This window comes from Mustela erminea, chromosome 6 (genome assembly GCF_009829155.1).
Source record: "Mustela erminea isolate mMusErm1 chromosome 6, mMusErm1.Pri, whole genome shotgun sequence".
Taxonomy (NCBI): Eukaryota; Metazoa; Chordata; class Mammalia; order Carnivora; family Mustelidae; genus Mustela; species Mustela erminea.
The window spans coordinates 104,892,265-104,912,725 of NC_045619.1; the positions used below are offsets into that span (position 1 = coordinate 104,892,265).

General features: G+C 52.5%; 1 protein-coding gene across 2 annotated transcripts in view; it reads left to right on the forward strand.

Annotated features, from left to right (window-relative positions):
* The window catches only part of TSPAN11 (tetraspanin 11), a 65,517-nt gene that overhangs the window by 18,875 nt on the left and 26,181 nt on the right, over positions 1–20,461 (forward strand). For both annotated transcript variants that reach the window (XM_032349098.1, XM_032349097.1), the window contains exons 2-3: positions 2,694–2,788; positions 15,521–15,712. In XM_032349098.1, coding sequence (XP_032204989.1) covers positions 2,705–2,788; positions 15,521–15,712 — 276 coding nt within the window. In that variant the 5' untranslated portion in view covers positions 2,694–2,704. The remainder of the gene's footprint in view (positions 1–2,693; positions 2,789–15,520; positions 15,713–20,461) is intronic.

Here is a 20,461-nt window from a genome sequence, read left to right on the forward strand (position 1 = left end):
CCATCCCCAGACCCCCAGACTGTGGCCCCGCCTCTGCGGGCCTCCTCCCACCCCACTGAAGGTGCTCCTTTTGTAGTGCCTTGCCAAAATGAGATGTTTCATGCTCCCTCTAACCCTTGCCTTCCCCCCACTTATATTTATTTCATAACGTGATTTATTATTTTGGTAGCATGATTAACAAAGCTGGAGAATACACTTTCTTTTCAATGCACATGGTACATCCACTAAAAGAAATGGTTTTCTGGGCCATAAAGCAAGTCTCAACGCATTTCAAAGGACTGAAATCCCACAGAGGATTTTTCTCTAGCCACAGTAGAATCAAGCCAGAAATCCACAAGAAAAAGACTACTAAAATATTCCCAGAATGTTTTAAAATCAAGTGACACACACATACTCTTGCTGTGTGACTCTAGACAGTTTATGTAACCTTGCTCAGCCTCAAGCTTCCTTATCTTTCAAAATGGGAATACCCTGTACTTCCTAGGGCTATTGGGAAGATGGAATAAGATAACATGTGTCAAGCACTTAGTTCTGTGCCTGGCACATAATATATGCTCAAGAAATGTTAGCTGCACAGAGAGGTTAAGTAACTTACCCAGGGTCACACATCTGATAAATGGCAAGGCTAACTTTCAGATCCAAGTATCTGGCTCCACACTGGTACTGATACCCCTTCGGGGCCTCTGCCGCCCCCAGCACTATAGGTTCTGGGGGTATATGGGGCTGTTGGGGGCCGATAGGAAACTGCTACCACTGATTAGCAAGGTCACTTCAGAGAGTGTTAATTTCCCCACTCCCTCTGCAGAAGGTTGACTTAATGAGCCCAGGATTTCCCATGACCCTGATGTTCTGTGGTTCCAGCGTCTCTACCACTGATGGCTGAAACTTTACCATTAGAAATGTGTTTCTTTTTGTTTAATTCCGTCTTCGGCATCAACTCCCTTTTTAAAAATACAGTTTTCCTTTAGAGGCTCCTGAGCTCTGGGGTTACCAGTATAGAAGTGTCTGTAGTGTGGTTCTGTGGTCCCTGGTTGGGAGGAGAGGGGCAGGCAAAGCAAGAAGAGATGCAGACAGGGAAGGCCAGGCCCCAAACTGTCCATTTACTAATGGCCCGCGCTGGCCCAGCGGAGCTCTGGTCAGGCCACCTGCGGGATGGCTGCGTAATAGCTCCTGTTCCACTCACCCGGCTGACCCCATCTGTCATCATTTTTCACACTTTTTTGTAGGCTTCCTTTTTTCTCCTTCTGTATTTTTTCTTTCCACCGCAGTGCCTCTCAGATGAAATTGGAGAAAAATGGGTTTTGTCCTTTTTTAACCAGAAGACTAAAACTCTTAAATTACCTTCTTCAAGTTCTGAAATAGAAATCCCAAATAAGAGAGCCACCTTTTCCTCCCTCCATCTCTCTCTCTCTCTCTCTCTCTCTCTCTTTCTCTCTCTCTCATCCCCTGTCTTAGGAGCCCAGGAGCTTGAAATAAAAGGCAGGATGGTGACTTAGGAGGAATGAGCTGGGCTTGGCCCAGTGCCGGCCAAGGAAAAGGAGCGGGGCGGTGACAAAGAGGGCCCGACCAGAGGTGGGGAAAAAGGGAGAAAGAGATGGAAGTGAGTAAAATCAGTGCCCCGTTGTTTGTGGTTCCAGAATAAGAGGTCACCGCGAGAGAACGAGTTCCTCGAGGAGCAGCTAGCTACTCCGTGAGTGTTAGGATGCAGGCGGGTGCCCAGGGGATGTGGAGCTCAGGAGAAGCAGAAAGTACAAGGGCTATTGCACCCTTGTACTTGTTGTACCACCAAGAAGCACACAGGACTACAGGCACAGTAAGCCTCCCCTGCTTGTGCCAAGGGACTGCTGTCACACACAGTTCCCCGAGACTCCAGCAGGGGGCAGCAGGACAAGGAGAGGGAGCACGTTCCTGGGCAAAAAACGAGGAATTCTGGGGCTGGAGGCCTGGGTCCTAATCCCTGCCACACAGACTACTACTAATAGCTAACATCCATTGAGCACTTACTGTGTGCCCAGGATGATGCTAAACGCCTTACCCAGACCATCCCACTTAATCTTCCAAACAGGCCCGAGATGTAGCCATCGTTATTCTCTCTGCTACAGGGGAGGAATGGGAGGTTGCATGGCTTGCCCAAGACCTCATGTGTCTTGTGGCAGATGTGGGTTTGAACCCAGGGAGTCTGACTCCAGAGCTCTTGTGCTTCTTCCTGCCAAAGAACTGGGCCTGCTGCCTTGTTTCCTCATTTGGAAAGTCATGGTGCAAGGGGCCAGTGGGGCGGATTGGATGAGGCTCATGTCCTCTCCAGTGTGGACTGTCTGATTTGGGGCTCATGCCACCCCTGTGCACACAGAGGTCCCGTTCAAATGATGCAGATTACCAGGTAAATCTGTGCCCTGCAACCCTGATGAGACAGGAGAGGGGAATAAGGGCACTTCCTATGGTAGAAGACTTGTAGGTTAGAGTTAGGCAAAAGGGCAAAACCAAGATCCAAAGGTTCTAGAAAATTCTGCGCACTTCACCTCTATTGTGCATCTGATAATAGCCTTTGCATTTCCTTGCTCTCTGCTCCAGGTTACATACCCACAGCCTCAGACCCACCTGGCCAAACAGGCTAGGAAGGAGCTCTGGCTCTGGGACGGGCGAGGTGGTTCCCTGTGGGAGTCCCCCTCCAGCTCCCTCTATCTTCTTTGCAGGCCCAGCAACCATGGCCCATTACAAGGCAGAGCAGGATGACTGGCTGATTGTTTACCTGAAGTATTTACTCTTCGTCTTTAACTTCTTCTTCTGGGTAAGTGAATCTTGCACACACATCCCTCCCCTGGCCCAGCACAGAGTGAGTCAAACCCCCTTTGTTTTTTTGTGAGTCACCACTCGGGTTGATTTCTTCCAAATCAAAGACCACCCATGGGCAAACGCTGCCTACTTTAAAGCAAATATGTACATTTGCTACTGAGGGGGAAGAAAAGAATCTGGTCTGCAGGTTGGCGTGGAGTCCGCACCACACGGCGTCTGAAATAGGGGACACGTAAACATCACACGGAGCGTTGTGTTCCCACCTGCTGTACAAAGGGTCCGGCTCTTTCTTCCCCGCTAACTTGCTGTACCAGTGCCTTGTGGGAAATGTGCCTGCTCGTTGCCTGTGCTCCACCGAAAACCATTTATTTGCCTCTTATGGTTAACATTCTCCGGCCCCGGGTAAAGAAACAGAAGTCGTGGGGCCCTGGGGCTGGTGTGGTGGGAAAAGCCTTCATGGTGTCTCCCCTCAGGAAGTCTGCCCTAGGGAGGTCTTCTAGGAGGAGCGGGGTCCATTCACATGAGGCAGTTATCGAAGTAATAGGAAGCAGAATACCATGGGTTCCCCCCAAATAACCAGATGCTGGAATGTGTATGTTTTGTATTGCAATCTCCCTAGATCTGGAGAGCTGGAAGGGGGCTGGGAGAGCAGGCTCTGCTGTTTACCGTTGGCGCCGCCTGGGGCACGCCACGTAACACTGGCTGTATCTCTTTCCCCAGCTACAAAATGCAAATCATTTCTAACTACCTGGGATTTGTTAAAAAGGAAACAACAGGCCCCAAATGGAGTCACTTAATGCTAAGCTTCATGTCACCAAACCAGACTTAATTACAGTCTTGGCTCTCCCAGAAGTGGCATCTTAAACCAGTCAATCAGGAATGATGATCACGAGTTAGGTAACCCACCTGCTAGGCTGCTGCCTTTCCCTAAAGGAAAGTAACCTTGCAGTAACCATCCTGCTTTTTTGCCTAGCCTTACACCTTAGTCCTGCTTCCTTCTGGCTATGAAAGTCTTTCCTTTGGTGCAAGCACATCAGAGTTCCTTTCTATCTGCTAGATTGGATGCTGCCTAATTGGAATCAATTCGTGCTCTAAGAAACTCTTAAAATGTTTGATATACCTCAGTTTATCTCTTAGCAGTTTAATGAGCAGGTGCCCTAGAAGAGTTCATGGTAAGTGCTTAGCGCAGTCTCTGCACATAGGAGGCATTCAGTAAATACAACATTTCAGATACGTGAGCGGCAGAAAGCTTGCAAATACCACCAAATCAACCTGCTGACAGAACAGAGTCGAGGTCCCTGCCTCCCCTGGGAAGCAGTGCCCTCCCTTGACAGTCTTAGAAACATCTCAGAAAGGCAAAGGCAAAGATAGGTTATATCTACATGTCCAGGGTCTTTCATTAAGGCTAATTAAATTGCTTGAGATGGGCCAATGTGTTTAGACCTGGAAGAATCATGATACAGGAGTTAAGGATTGTGGGCACGGCCAGGCCAGGGTTTGGGAGAGAGCCTTGGAGAGTAGATGCCCATTTGCTGCTGTCTGTTACAAAGTCGAATCGTTTGATGTTGGCTTAAATGTCTTTTGTAAAGTCCCTGAGATGGACAATAAATTTATTTCATTTGCAACTTTTATCTTCCTGGGCAAGAGTTTCCTGGAATACTAAAGCTGGCTTATTGAAGCCAATGGACTACTACAGTCAACGCTGATATAATCAGTAAGCTGTGTGGGTACAGATAGTTTTGATTCTCAGAGAAAAATCCAATAGAGTGCTTAGGATTCTTGCTGAGTGAGGATTTTTTGTTTTTTTGTTTTTTTTTTTTTTTAAGTTTTTTTTTTTTTTTAAAGATTTTATTTATTTGACAGATAGAGATCAGAAGTACGCAGAGAGAGAGAGAGGAGGAAGCAGGCTCTCCGTGGAGCGGACAGCCCGATGCAGGGCTCGATCCCAGGACCCTGGGATCATGACCCGAGCCGAAGGCAGAGGCTTTAACCCACTGAGCCACCCAGGCGCCCCTGTTTTTTTCTTAAGAATAAGTATGTTTTCCCCAATCATAAAAGTCTATGTCTCCACTACAGATAATCCCTAAAATACTGAGAAGTATAAATAAGAAAATAAAAATTGCTCACATCTCAGTGTATTAGGTTCCTAAGGGTGTCATAACGGAGTATTATAAACAGAGTATTATAAACAGGCAAGCTGTTCCTGTGTGTCTCTGTCTTTACGTGGCATTGTCTTCTCAGAAGGACCCCACTCATATCAGATAAGGGCCCACCTTGATGGTCTCATTGTAACTTGATTACATCAGCGAAGATCCTATTTCCAAATAAGGTCCCATTCACGGGTACCAGAGTTAGGACATCAACAAACCTTCTTGGGGACACAGTTCAACCCATATATTCACCATTCAGGGATGACCCCTGTTGACATGGCCCCGATCAGGACAGGAGTTGGTGGTGACCTGCACCATGGGAGGAACAGTGGGGATCGAAATATTTGGAGAGAGTCAAGGGATTTGGGAGGTAACATTAGGTTACACACTGGTTGAGAGGAAAGAAAATATGTAACCTGGGTGGATGGTGAAGCCCTTCACTGCAATGGTAGACCAGAAGGACAAGCAGTTTGGCATCCAGTGGCGAGGTCAGATGGAGGCATGGTGGGTTTGAGTCACCAGAAGGCATCTGAGCAGAGATGGCCCAGGGGAAGTTGGCTCATGGGTCTGGATCATTCCCACACTGATGGTAGCTGCAGCCACAGAAGTAGGTGAGGACCCCCACGGAGACCGAGGAGAGAAGCGAGAATGAGACGTAGAGCAGCCCCGAGGGCAGGGGTGAGTCGAAGCTCAACAGCAGCCCCCTTATGCCCTGACTGAGAGAGCTCCTGAGATGTGGGACCTTCATTCTCCCACCAGGAAAGCCCAGGCAAGCTGACAGGAGCCGTCCAGCAGGGGGGCTTGAGGGAAGCGCTCTCAGAGTAGAGAGAGGCAAAGCAGGAGGGACAGGGTCCCAGAAGCTGATGATGGAGGAGGCAGGTTAGATACGTGTTCCAGGGAGGGGACACATCAAGTATTTTAAGGCCTAGAGAGAGGTCATTGGGTTGACCACACCGTTTATTGGTGGCTGTAGTACGAGAACTCTCGGGAGAGTATTTGGGGGCGGGGATGGAAGAAGTAGGCAGTCAGTGTAGACAGCCACCTGCTGGGCACCAGCAGAGAGAGAGAGCCACAGCTGGCGGGGCCGGAAGGCTGTTGCGAGGTGCTCAGCCCAGAATATCTGTGGAAGGGCCCTGACCTTGCCTGTGAGCACCCTCAAGGCCCTTCCAGCCAGCGGGAGCGGACTGGGAGTCTCTTCAGGTTTGTGTCCCTTTGGGAGTGGCAGGGAGAGGGACATGGGGGCGGCAGCACAGGCAGATGGCCAGCGGGCATGCTACCCAAGCAGCTACCAGTGAGGGAGAGGGAGCCTCCCCCATAGTGAGCTCCCCACCTTGGGTTAAAAATACCCCTGCCTGGGGGCCTGGCTGGACATGGACCAGCCTCCCAGGGACCCATTCGACCAAGCTTCATCCACCTTATGACAGATGGTCCGTTTGGGGGTGTTCAGGCCTCATTCTGAGTCCAGGAGTGTCCCGGCATTGTCCCCTAGACCTCTGTGATCTCCTTGGAAGTAGACAAGGGACAGACTGCTGGCCCATTTCCTCCCACAGCGGAGCACAACATCACACATCTTGTCATGAGCAAAGCCCCTGGGAATTTACCAAAGTTCCCGGGGAAGGGGGTGTGTCAGTGAGGGTCGTGTCCCACGAGAGAAGGGCTCCCCCCACACACACCCCAGAGTCCAGCTGCCAGCCCTCCACCTGAGCCTCTCTTTCAAGACACATAGCGATGCCGGGGTCTACACTGATCGGTGCTCGCACCCCTCCTGCCTTCCTCTTAGACTTTACTGCAGAGCGTGGGGGAGGGTCTGCAGACAGCTGCTGCCCTGCACAGGCACAGAGAGTGAGCCCGACAGCAGAGGCAGACGGCCCTTGCTGGTCCTCCTTTCTCCCCCACGACAGTGTTTCTTCCCCATACATCACGTTGCCAAACTCTGTCCCAATCCAGCATAGCGAGGCTGGAGAAGCCCTTCCTCCAGGCAGTTAGGGTGCCTAGCGTTCGCCAACCACTGCCGGATAAAGACCTTCCTCAGGTTATCTCACAGGATCCTCAGATCAGCCCTGAGGGTCTGTCTGGCCATTATCCTCAGGCGCAGAACAGGCTCACCCAGTTCAGAGTCTTGCCCCAGGTCTTAGAGTGGTAAAAAAGAAAGCGAGGGCTGACCCCCAGGCATTCTGGTCAGTGATAACAATGGAAAAGTCCAGCCCCGATGTTTATTAAGTACTGTTCTAGGTGCTTGGGAGCGTGAGCGGACGGAGTCCCTAGGGTGCATGGCACTTCCTGTTTCAGACTTCCTCTGTGGAAGGCCTTTACCTACATCATTCCGTTTCATCTTCCCAGCATCCCACAGCCCTGAGCAGCTCTATTAGAGCCCCACTGTGCAAGGGGGGAGGGGTGATGTGCCCAAAGACCCAGAGCTGGATCCCAGCAGCTTTCACCCCTTAAACTACACAGGAGGCCGCCAGCCTCAAATCCTGTCCCTCTCCCACAGTGTCTGTGGGGCATACGTGGATCAGTAAGACAACAGAGCATGCTGGGAAGACTCGGGCTCAAGGTTGGGTTCAAATTCAGATCTTATTTATTTGCCATGGAACATTGCCAGGGACAGAATTGTGACGGCTCAGAATTCATACGTTGAAGTCCTAAACCCCAATGGGACTATATTTGGAGATAGGGCTTTGAGCAGGTAATTAAGGTTAAATGAGGTCAGAAAGGTGGGATCCTAATCCAAGAGGATTGGGGGCCCACCAGTAGAGAAGAGAGAGATCTCTCTCTATAAGCAGCACCGAGAAAAGGCCATATGAGCACCCAGTGGGGCGGCTGCTGTCTGTCATCAGGGAAGGGGGTCCTCACCAACTTTAAATTGGTCAGCCCCTTCTGGTGGGACTCCCGGCCTCCAGAACTGTGAGCGATAGAAATACACTCCGGTGTTGAAGCCGCCCGGCTGTGGGATTTTATCACGGCAGCCTGAGCAGACTGAAACATTAGCCAAATCCCTTAATCTCACCGAGCCTATTTTTTGGGTACAGTCAAAAGGAACGTCAAAACCTGTTAAGAATGGGGGGCGCCGGGTGGCTCAGTTGGTTAAGCATCTGAATCTTCATTCCAGCTCAGGTTGTGAACTTGGGGTCGTGGGATCGAGCCCCATGTCAGGCTCCATACTCACCTCTCTCTGCCCACCCCACGACTCACGCTTGCTCTTTCTCTCTCTCTCTCTCAAATAAATAATTTTTTAAAGCCCCTTAAGAATTAAAGATGAACATTTGGGAAAATAGCAGTTTCTGACCCACACTTGGTGCTTGGCTACTGTGTGTAGCTCTTTGAGGGGAATAAGTTAGTTTTCTATCCCTATAGCACCAGCTTTAAGACGGGATCATGGCCCAGTAAGAATTGTGCAGAAAACCAAGCTTACCGTTACTGTGCACACAGCAGCCTATTTTCTCTTCTATTTTGTGGCATTTTGCTCTGTTTTTTGATGCAGGCTACAACCCACCAAATTTATGTCCCAGCCCTAATAGGCTACATGGCAAAGTTTCAAATCCTAGAGCAGTTGGATGGCGTGAACGGCCCCTACCTCCTCCCTGACAGGTACAGGAAGCAGGTGCTTGTCGGTGGTCACGAGCCAGGCCTGGAGGTTTCAACCAGACTTTAAACGCAGTCTCCCCGCCTCCCAGTCAACCGTGCCATGCCTGCACAATTTGAAGGTCATGAATCAGTCTACACTTTGCGTTGATTCTTACAACCACTCTTTACCATCTCCATCCTGTTTCGTAGAGGTGAAAGCGAGGCTCATGTGGTTGGCAGAATCCTATGTCACGTCTGGGGTTTCTGACTCAAAGTCCGGTGCTCTTTCCCTCTGTGGAGACCACTGACCAATAATCACAGCTGTAGACTCGCTGCTCTGATGCTTACTTGGAATCCAGAATGTCCCCAAGGTTCAAGGTTGAACCTGAATCAGGATGTTCGCAGGGTGTGGGCATCCAGACACGCAGACTATGAAAAATCTAAGGAAGACTTAGGAGACACCACAGTGGACACTCCTCTCCTGTGCCTGAGCTCAGTCCCACCTCGGTTTCCCCGGCCCCCAATGCTCAACCTACACCTGATCCCCCATCCTTCACTGTCCCCCGATCTCTCACTCCACCCCACCCCACCCCTTGATTTCGATTAACCCAGTATTGACAGGGACCATCTCCCTGGGCAGGGGAGGCCCCCTTGGATACAGCTCTGGGTCAGGAACCAAAAACACCAACACTTTCATGCCCCCTCCCTGACCCTAAAAAGAAAAAGAGATCCGGCTCCCCTCCGTGGTGCCTAGGGAATGCTTTTCTTCCCTCCCATTTCCTGCACGGCTCTTTACAGCTCCCATCACCCTTGCAAATGTTGTTCCCTAATTTATTATTTTAATTAGCTGCTTGGCTGTGTTAATAATCAAAACTTTCCCAGCCTCCCAGGAGCTATGCCAGGCTCTGGGAGAATGGTGGGAAGAGCTGGTACTTCCCTTGGAGAGCAGTGGGGCTTGGCCTCCAGGGAACCCCCCGGATCCCTTAGGGGGGACAAGTCCAACCAGGAGACAGAGACGGTGGAGGACTTGTGACCCCGCTGTGGCGGTAGGGCTGACTTGAGGACATCTCTCTAAGACTCCCATGGGGAGGCTAGGAAGGAAGAGCCTCTGCTGGATTTCCTGCCGAGGGAAGAAGGCCCTGTACTCCTTATCGCCATCCCACCGACCGGGCCTCTGCCTGCCTCTCGGGACATGTCATCTGTGACAGAACAAGGCCCACGGCTGGTTCTTCTACGGCTCCCCTTCTTAAGATGCTGAAGTCACAGGAACCCCGTGTGGGGGGAGGGCACCCCTCTCCTCTCTGCTGTCTGGGTCTGCTGGGGGCCAGGCTCATATGGCGGGGTGGGGATGCACATTTGGTCTGCGTGGGCCATTGTGGGTGAGACCTGTCCACGCAGGAAGCCTGCGACGACAGCCCTGGGCAAGGTGGCTTGTTTGGTGAACAGAGTTTGCATGAATCAGCAGCCCAGCTGGTAACATGGGCACTGAACTGGCCTGTAGGGTTCTTGAGTTCTAGTCCCTGCTTGGCCCCTGGCTGGTTACAGGACCTTGGAAAGTCACCTCTCTCTGGGCCTTTGTTTCTTTATCCAGAATATAGAAGGGGCCAGACTTGATTCTTCCCTCTTCCTCCTACCTTCCTTCCCGAGGGAGCTACCAGGCACTACCCTGCATAGGGCCCTGCTCAGGACACTAAGATGAGTAAGATCTCACCCAGCTGCTAACAGGGAGCTAGACAAAGGGACAAATACAACAGTACGCCGTGACATGCATCCTTCTAGAGACTGTTGCAAGGCGGGGAAGCCATGGGGAGGACATGATGATTTGTAAGACGGAGGGCAGGTTCCCTGCAGGTTCTGAGCTGGGTTTGAAGGAGGAACAGGTTCCCTCCTAGCTCCAACCCTCAGTAAATCCCCTGACCTCTGCTCTTGTCATAGAGATAGATTGCTTTGGGGAGAGAGGGAAAGTAGTGCCGTGACTTCTTTTCCCAAGGACTCTTTAAAGCCCAAGAGCCAAGAAAAGAATGCCTTTAAGCCGTAAGTGGCACCACAAGCCTAGCCTTGAAGATTCAACCCAAACAGAATTGGCATTCAGGCCACATAGGGAGTGTGGAGAAATGGGGGGAGCTGGGAGAAATGCTGGCCCGGCCCTGGGGGGTGTTGGTCATTGATCCAGCTCAGGCCGGCTAGGGAGGCAGGCTGGAGTTTGGGCTGGATGCTTTGGGGGCTAGGGAGCCAGGGGCAGCTTTTTGGTGGGGTTGCCTGTGGCTCAGCATTGGAAGCAGGACACACTTACCTCTGGGTTGAACAAGGGCCGGGAAGCTGGTGACGCAGGCAAGGGGAGGCAGGGAGCCAAAGCTGGACAGTGCCTGGAGCCGGATCAGGAGGACGGCAGGGGGTCCACACACCACGGTCACTGGGGGGCAGAGTACGGAGTCCACAGTGACTCTGGGGGCTCTCGTCTGAGCAGACGGTGGTGCCACTGATGAGGTTGACCAAAGGAGAAGGAGCTCCCAGTGGCGGCTCTAAATGGGCAAATACCCGTTTAGCTCCAAAGCCTTTCCAGGCCAGTGTGGAGCTGGGCAGCTAGGAGGTGCCTGGCAAACACATACAGAAGTGAACTGCATGGCCCCCCTGCGTGTTCCTGCCTCCCCTTGTCAGGGGCTTCCTTCTCACTGAAGGCAGGGGACTCTGGCCTGGGGGACCCTTCCTTATTGAGAGCCCTGCCACCCTGGTCCCTGCTTCTCCACCACCCCCCAAACCGGTCCTGCCCCCAGATCCCAGCACAGAAACCCTTCAGTAACCTGACAAAGAAAATCCTGCAATTACTTTTATATTCTCTGCCTGCTTTTTAGGGTTTGGGGGAGAGAGGTTGCTTCTGCCGGCTATCTGTCGAGGCCCAGCCGTGTGTAGCAGCTCAGGCTAACCCTTCTCCTGGCAATGCTTCTCTTCTATAGTTTGGAAGTTCCTAAAACTGCGAGGCGTGGGTGACCTGACCTGCACCTCCGGGACCGCCGGGGTCCTCGTTAGCAAGAAGGCCAGCTTCACCCTCTGCGGGGCTTTCTGGCTAATCGGCTACAGGCTCTGGTTTTGAAAAATAGAGTTAATATTCCACAGTTTCTGTAAAGAGCCTAATACCGTTGAATCAACTATATGCAAACGGCGGTTGAAAAAGCTCACTGGGGTCAGGTCTCTCTCCATGACCCTTCAGTCCTCCTCGCGGCTCCCCTTCCACTGCTCTTCCTGCTGATCTGGGCAGTCTCCACATCACTGGGGTGAAAGCCTTGAGCCACTGGTCCAGAAGCATCTTGCTGGAGGAATGTTGGCGGAAGGTCATCTGCCCATACTAACAGTGATATTTTACCCACATGGAAAGACCTTGGAGATATTCTCAACCCGCAGCATCATTTTACAGATGAAGAAACTGAGGCTTCGCCGAGTGAAGTGTCTAGTACCCAGTTGCATGGCGAGGCAGGGGCATAGCCAGGGCTGGAACCTAGGCCCGCTGACTTCTACCTCCCCGTCCTCCTCTGGTGGCCCGTTCCAACATTTAGCAGCTTTCACTCTTCCTGTCCGGATGCAAGATTGTTTTCTAAAGAGCTGATGGAGACCAAAGGAAGAAACCCCCAGAGGACTTGAACCCCTCTTGTTCCTGCTGGCAAATCCCTCTCCGTGTCCCGTGCAGACACGAACTTCTCCACCCAATGTGACATCCCAGGGAAGGTGTGCTGTCCCCAGTGACATCAGATCGAGTATGGATGTGTCCTCTGGACCTCAGTCAGGGCAGTGGGTCCCTTCAGATCGCTTCCAGACCCTCCCTCATGGCTGGGGGCCCTGCTGCTGCCCTGCTGACTCGTGGGCTCTCCCTGATTTGCAAGATCCCAGCCCTTCCTGTGACTGGCAAGAAAGCAGCTCCATTAGTGGGATCAATACTGCTCCTCTCCTGGGGCTGCATTTCTTATGCGCCCCCCCACCACCTCCTATCGCTGGGAGCCCCATGGGTTGTGTTGTTTTTTTCCTTTTCTCCTAATAGGACTTTCATCCCTTTGGACTGGGAACTCTGCTCCTCACTACCCTAGCTTCCACCTCAAAGGTCCTACCAAAGCAAACAGCCTCACCCAGACAGGGAAAGTTTGACGGAGTTCAAGTCCAGAACAAGCGTCAAGAGCTATCCAGGCAGCTACACCCAGGGCAGGGGCCCTGAAGCTTCCAGGAAGCAAGAGATTCACAGATGAATCTCTGTGAGATTCATCATGCACCACCTCCTGGTGGGGAGGGGCAGGGCACTCTAACCCCCCATTAAATAGGGAACCCACACAGTCGTTCTCCGGAGCCACCCGGGAACTTCATAAAATAGTCATGCACGGACCCTCCTCCCAGAAATCCCGCTTGGCCCCGGGGTGTGGCTTGGGTTTCAGGGAACTCCTAGCGGACTGTGTAGCCAGGCTGAGAAGGCAGCCTTAGAGACCCGTCGACACCAGGGCTCACTGCATGCTATAGGATTAGACTTCAAGCCCCAAACCTGAATACATTATTTAACATGGCTTATCGTTTCTCTGGCCAGAGTGTCCAAAGCTTTTTATCAGATTTTCAGTGGTTCCAAGTCCCTCAACGGGTGTCCCCACTCAAGCCCACACATGCCCAGATGGGGCATCCTGAATCTGATTCTCCGCCTATGGGGTTGACAAACCTAATGGATAATGGATCGTGTGTATATTTCTGTAAAGAGATACATCCACTAAAAGATCAATGCAAAATGGTCACATTGACTGTTTCGTGCCGCTCGAAATCTCTTCCTAGCACTCTCATGTGCCTTTGATTAATAAAAATGAGAAATGAATTATTATTTAATTAATGCACTGTATTTGGTAGGCAAAAGCCTTCAAAATATAAGATCCGCAGGAAAAAGTAATCAAAGGAGCCCTTGGTGGTTGTAGGCTGGGCATCACGAGTCTGATACAGCCCCTTTATTGGGGAGATGAGGAAACTGACTCTCTTAAGCCACACAGTTAGCTCTGCCAAGTTGGGACCCTCACCCAAGCCTTTCAGCCACACTGCGGGGAGGGGGCACAGAAAGAACCCATGTAGGCTTTCTTCTGGAAAGCCTCACTTGACACAGTGCCCCTGAGCCAGACTCAGGAACTCCCTCCCTGGTCATGAAGGCTGTACAGGCCAGAAAGACCCTACACTCACAGAGAATTTCAAAATAAAATAAAATTTAAAAAAATCTATCATGGTCCAGGATTTCACTGAAATACCGCCAACTGTGAGATATAACGCCGTTGTTTTCTGCACTACCAAGAAAACATGCGGCCAAGTATATTCGTAAGATGCATCTCCATTGTAGAGATGTTAAAGTGGGGGAGGGAGGGCTTTGGCAGGGGGGTGGGGGGACATGTGCATCCTGGAATTGAAGAAACAAGCACCTTAGCCTCTCCCATTCCTTTTGGAGTGGCGTGGCTGTGTGATGTCTTTCTACCTGTTTATCTCACCTGCTGGAGGTGCTGAGGGGGACAAAGAGCACTTGGAAGAAAATCAATTTTAAGAGTGAACTGAGTAGCACACCAGACCCAGCCCAACCTGTGGAATCAGAGGACGGAGTCCTCAGTCGACCTTCAGAAAACCTGGCTTTGAATCTCAATTCTGAAGCTTTCTCAGGGTGTTAACGTGAGCACCTTCTTCTTTGCAAGCCTCAGTTTCTTCATCTGCCAGATGGAGCTACGTGCTCCCCACCCCCGCCCTCCTCCCCCACACACAGAACTGCCGCAAGACTCAGAAGAGAGTGTGCCCTGGCCATGGTGAGAGCCGCAACCCCCTTCTACTCACTCAGCTGACATCTGTGAGTGCCGAGAACAGACACCGTGAAATGACAGGGTGGGTTACAGAGTCACTCTGGTATGGACAGAAGCCCTGGCAGGATGAGGATGCATAGACCAAGCCAGGCGGCACAGGGCAGGGGCATGGGGGGGCTTCTGTAGCGTGGGACACACCCAAGGCAGATTCCCTATCCGTCTGTGGAAGAGAACCCACTTCTAAGTGAGGCAGGGAGACTGGGGGCCAGACAGAAGTCTGCCTTCCAGGAGCAGAAGGCAGAGATGGTCAGAAGTCCCAGGAGTCCTGCCCCCCACCAAGACCCTGGGTAGACACCCTAATACCACCCCATCCCGTCTGGCACCTTGAGGACACACACACACACACGCACACACACACACACACGCTTCTGCTGAGCGTACAAGTCACAGAAAGGGTATTCAGCCTCCATGCAGAAAGAACCGGGCGACAGAGCCACCCCAGCTCTGTGTCCCAGATAACCTTCCTCGGGAGCCAGTGGCCTGACCTGCCAGTCAGCCGTGCCCTGTCCCTGCCTCCTTCTCGAAACTGGAAAAAAATGGGATCATTAACTAGGAAGAAATCTCTCCCAGTCTTGCTGCCCCAGACTGACTCCAGCTGGTGCAGCGTGTGTCCGTTCAGGGTAGAGGGAGAGAGTGTGGCTCTGAGTCCGCGTCCTGGCCCTGCCGCAGCCCCAAACGGCCCCTAACTAGAGGCAGGAACTCGAGCAGCTGGCCTTTCCTTGGTGGGCCCCAGTTTTGTCATCTGAAGATGAGAAGGGACACGATGAGAAGCCCCCGTATGCTCCGTCCATGGACAAACAAACATAAGGCTGAAATGGGGCGCATATGAACACACCCTACTGGGAAACAGGGGCCAGTCCAAGGAGCACCAGGAGAGGAAGGGGGTCGTGTCTCATGGGGACGCAATAGCATCCCAGTAAGAAGTACCACAATTGGGAGTCAGCCTTGGATTCAAAATCCGTTCCTGCATCTTGCTCAGGTGTGTGACTAAGGACAAGTCTCCTAACTTCTCCATGCCTCGATTTCCTCATCTGTGCAGTGTGTGACCAAACTATCCTCTCAGGCTCTTCGAAAGACCAGATGAGGTGGAACTTGGTGGGCGCTCTGTCGATGGCAGCTGTGGGCCCACAGCGGCCACCTGCCCTGACCTGGACTTCCCTGCAGGTGGGCGGGGCGGCCGTCATGGCCGTGGGCGTCTGGACCCTGGTAGAGAAGAGCGGCTACCTCAGCGTCCTGGCCTCCAGCACCTTCGCTGCATCCGCCTACATCCTCATCTTCGCCGGGGCTCTGGTTATGGTGACAGGCTTCCTGGGCTTCGGCGCCGTCATCCGGGAGGACAGGAGCTGCCTCTCCACGGTGAGTGCCTTGCTGGAGCCCCCAGCCCTCCCCCTGCCCCCTGTCAGGTTCCTATATTGAGAACTGCCCCTCCCCCCACATTCACACACAGTAGAGGTCCCTGGAATCAAGGCCTCAGGAAAGGCAGAGAGGGACAGTCACCCTCAGGTCTGATGGTGGTAACAGTCTCCAGATTCTTAACACCTAAGCCAGACTTGGTGGCCCCTTGACTCAACCTTTCCACTTACCTCCTCCTCCTCCTGCTCCTCCTCCTCCTCCTTTTCCTCCTTCCAGATTTTATTATGGTGCTTTTCAAAGATATGCAGAAATGAATGTGATAATGAGGCCCCCGTCCATCACCCAGACTCAACAGCTACCATCTTCTGGTTCGTTTCTTCCCTCCCTCCTTCCTACCTCTCCCCCGCTGGCTCCCAGACAGCGAGTGGTCTGTAATATTTCAATGCGTCCCCCTAAAATGGAAGGGCCCTTCTTTAGAAAACATGCCAACATCATGATCACACCTAAGAACAATTACCAGTCGATCCCTAATATCATGAAATAACCAGGCAGTTTCAAATTTCCCTTTCTCTTTCTTCCCTTCCTCTTTTCTTTTTTCAGTTTGTTTGAATCGAAACCTAAATTAGGCCCATATATTAAGATTGGGCAATTTGTCTCCTGAATCCCTTTCAGTCTCTCAGCTACACCACCTTTGTGTGTGTGTGTGTGTGTGTGTGTGTGTGTGTGTGTGTCTCTCCTTGTTTGCAGTTTATTTGTTGAAGGAACCAGGTCATCTGTCCTATGGATTTTTTGATTATATCCTTGTGACATTGTTTAACGTATTCTCCTGGCAGTTGAATCTAGAAGCTTGATCAGACATAGATTTGATTATCGGGGCAAGAGGATGTCATGGGTGATGTGTGGGCGGCACTGGCTCCTTGAAGCTGGGAAGACTGTCCATCCATAGCCGGTTCATCGTGTCCAGAAAGGAAGCCAGGGCAGACCTGGCCGGGGCAGAAGGCAGACCCACTCCCTTGCACCCATGCACTGTTGGCCACACCAGGCTCCATGGCAGTTAGGTGACATCTCCCCCCTTTAATCTCCTCCCAAGGACCAAGCCCATTGGGGTCAGGAGAGGCTGCAGAACATGTGGACTTAGCAGGGAAGGGCCAGAGCCAGGACAAGTCCGAGTGTCCCTGAGAAATCAGGTTGAGCTTGCATGGAATCAGGTCACAGGAAGGAACCTTGAAGGCTGTGCTCTCCCCACCCCGCTTCCCTGTACCCTTTGCTCATCCAACCAGGGGAGCTAGAGGCAGCCGATGGGCTGTCCCCAGAAGCCTCTCTCACCGGTGGTGACCTAGTTTTTAAACTCTGGCTATAAAAGCACCTGTGTTCGGGCTCAGTAGGATGGCTCTCCCCTGCCTAGAGAAAATTCTTTGATTCTGCTCTGAGAGCTAGCCCAGAGCCAAGGTGCAGCTCACAGGGACAGCGGCACACCAGTGGGGGGAAGTCCCACAGGGACCCAGCCACCAGCGCGTGGGCTTTGACGTGCACTGTCCTAACAGCAGTGGGACAGGTGTGCCCCGGGCCACCCCCACACCAGCAGCCAGCCCTCACGTGGCCCGGCATGCGTCCTTGTGAGCCTGAAGGACACCCTGATCTGATCGGCATCAGCTGAGTGGAGTCACTGGGCAGGTGGAAAGGGTCGGCGGAGAAGCTTCTGCCCTGATGGGGACTGAGGCATACGAGGACCAGTGCTTTCGGGCCCAGAGAGATTCTGATGCCTCCATTCTCTGTGGGTCTGCCTTTCCTCTGCTCAGCCCTGACCCTTTAGCACCTGGGGCCTTGAGCTTGGCCTCGGGCTTCAGGCTGAGCCCTCTGGCCCATGGAGGTGAGCCGAGGAGCCGTGTGATCACCAACTGCCCCTTCCTTCCACAAGCCAATCTTACCGTGGAAGAAACAGAACTCACCTCTCCAGCCCAGGAAGGAAGGCAGAAATGCTCACTGGGGAACCTTCCTTCTCACTCAGAGCTGTCTGTCCTGGCTCTGTCCTCACAATAGAGCCCTGGGATGCTACAGTCCCTGAGAGCTCAACACGAGGCCCTGTTCTAAACACGGATGCCTCTAGCTCTGTTCTTCCTCACCCAGCCCGGCAACATACTTGCTCTCACGGTGTGCATTTGAGGGGAGGAAGCTGGCCGGCAGGGAGCTTAAGCAATTTCCCAGAGGCCATACTGCTAGGGGCAGTTGGGTCTGTCTCCTGGGCCAGAGCTCCCATCCCCCACCCCGGACCACCCTCCTCAGCCCGCCTGCCTCCAGGGGGCATTACGTACCCTACCATGCCCATGAGCCAGCTGGCCCCAGAGGTGTGGAGGGAGTAAGTGCCAGAGCTGAACTGTGAAGCCCAGTTGGTTAGAATTGCCAACAAGAATACACATCCCAGGGAGGCCTGACAGGTTGGGGGGCAGGGGGACAGGAGGCCGAGTGGGTAACGTGGGCAGAGGGGTGCACCGTTCTCCATATCTGCAGATGTCAGTGCAGAGCAGCTGCTCTCAGAGACCTGGGTGGGGACAAGAGGGAGGTCTCTGCAGGGCCTAGCCAGAATACTAGGGCAGAAGACCAGGGGTGGGGGCGGGGGCACGTAGAAGTTCCTTGCACTTATTAGCTCATTACAGTATGACAATAACAGTGTGTGTCAGAACATAACCCATGTAGAAAGGAACTTGAGGGCCATTAGCTCCAATGCTCCATAGACATTCTAGTCCAAAGACACTGGGCTGGAGAGTGTGGGTCACCCAGGCATTAATGGGGGTGCTCAGTGTTCTGGGCTTCTGTGGAGCCCAGTTCAATCATAAGAGCTCTTCCCTTGGCAGTCTTGAACTTCAGAAGGAAAGTCTAAGCGACACTAACGGGCAGCCTTCTGCTCTGTGAGCCACACGTCACGGCCCCCTCTCCCTTACTCCCATCCTGTAGCATTCATGAGCAAGGCCTGCCCGCCCTCCAAGCCCAGCCATTAAGATAACTGATGTCTCCAGCGTCCAGTCCCAGCCTGCCTGGGGGGACCACACTCTGTACCCAGGGCTTTGCCGGGAAGATATGGGGACTTCTGGAAGGCCAGGGCCTCGGGCTTGCTTGCATGGCAGTGCACCTCTACCTCTCAGCTCTCCCTTCTGAGCTTCAGAAGGTCAACAAACTAGAGGCCTTCTCATCCCCCTGGGCCTTGAGGCAGGGCTGGGGGCACAGGGGCTGGTGCTAGATGCCCTCTTTCTTCTCAGCCCCACCTCAGCCCCCTCCCCGCCCCTGCCTGCTCTCGCTTCCAGAACTGATCCAACGCCTCTGGCTTCTGTGGTCCAATGTCACTAACCAGACACATCACCGGCTTGGAAGCCAGGGCAGGGAAGAGTGCCCATGCACAGCTGCCGGCCCAGGGGTCTGGAGGCAGCAGGCTAGCAAAGAGCAACCTTGAAGCCCGGAATCTTCTCCCTTTGCCCCACCCCCCCCCCCCCCCCACAAAAGAACCAAAGACAGAACCATCCTGAGGACAGAAACACAGGTGAAGCTGTGGTTCTGAGTCACCCCCATCCTGGCCCCTGAGCCCCCGAATCATTGAGCCCTTTACTGTTTCCCATGAAGGTGGCTAAGACAAGTAGGAAAATTCCAAGCCAGGCTCTCGATCGGGGCCAAGCGATGTGGCTAAGGTAGTCTGAAAGGGTTCTGCGGTTCCTGGAGGCCCCTTGCTGTTCTCATTTCTCCCCACTCCTCGTCTAACTTCCCTTTGAAATCTTTCCTCAGCTAAAGGCTGAAGGCAACTCCAGAGGAGGAATGCTGTGAGTCTGGCTTTGCACAAAGTGGTCCCCAAAGAGGAAAGGAAAAGATGAAAGACCAGCCAGCCTAGTGATGTGCGTCCAGCCGGGATCAGGCGGAGGGTGAGGCTGGACATCCAACGTTCCCCAAGAATAAGCCAAGGTGGGACCGGGTGGGGCTGTCCGGCTCACATGGCGTAGTGACATCCTGCCCCAGTCCAAGCCCTTCCTCCTAGCATATCTGCAGCTCCTAAAGTCCCTTTCCCAAGAGGGAAGCGTTCATCAGGGACAGGAAATCTGCAGAGGGGAAAGGGAATGGGATTTAAATTATTCACACCAGATCTTCTGTTTTAGCAAAAGCTGCATGCGGGACCCAGATAATTCAGGCCATCTAGGCCTAAGGCTGGTAACCAGGACGGACGCCACCCTGATCGGAAGGGATATTTTTAGAGTTTTGAATACGGGCTCTGAAAACTTTTATGTCTTAAGCCAAATGAAGATGATGATGTATAGTTTGGGCTAAACTGGGTCCTCATCATGGGCTCTTTTATATTGAGGGGATGGATTAGAACAGAAGAAGTGCTAGAACCAATTTCTGATAATGAGGAGACCCCAGATGGCAGCACTTCCATCCAGTACATCCAGAGCTGGTTCATCAGGGCAAGGAAGTCTAGAATCAAGGACTGTGGTTCAAAAGTGAGTTGTAGCAGAGCTTGCCCAACTTACTCTGGCACTGGGAAAAGTCACTCGGCCAGTTCTGGCCATCTTGGGATCCCTGTCTTTTGCTGGGGGTAAGGTATGACGAGGATGAGAGCGTGTTCTAAGGAGGAAACGAGTCACCACATTATATAAAGATCATCAAATGCGGCTATAATTATCATTTACATCACCATCACCATGACCAAGCTCCTTTGAGAAGGAACCTAAATAAATGGAGTTATTCTTAGGGCCAGCCCTCCCAGGTCCCCAC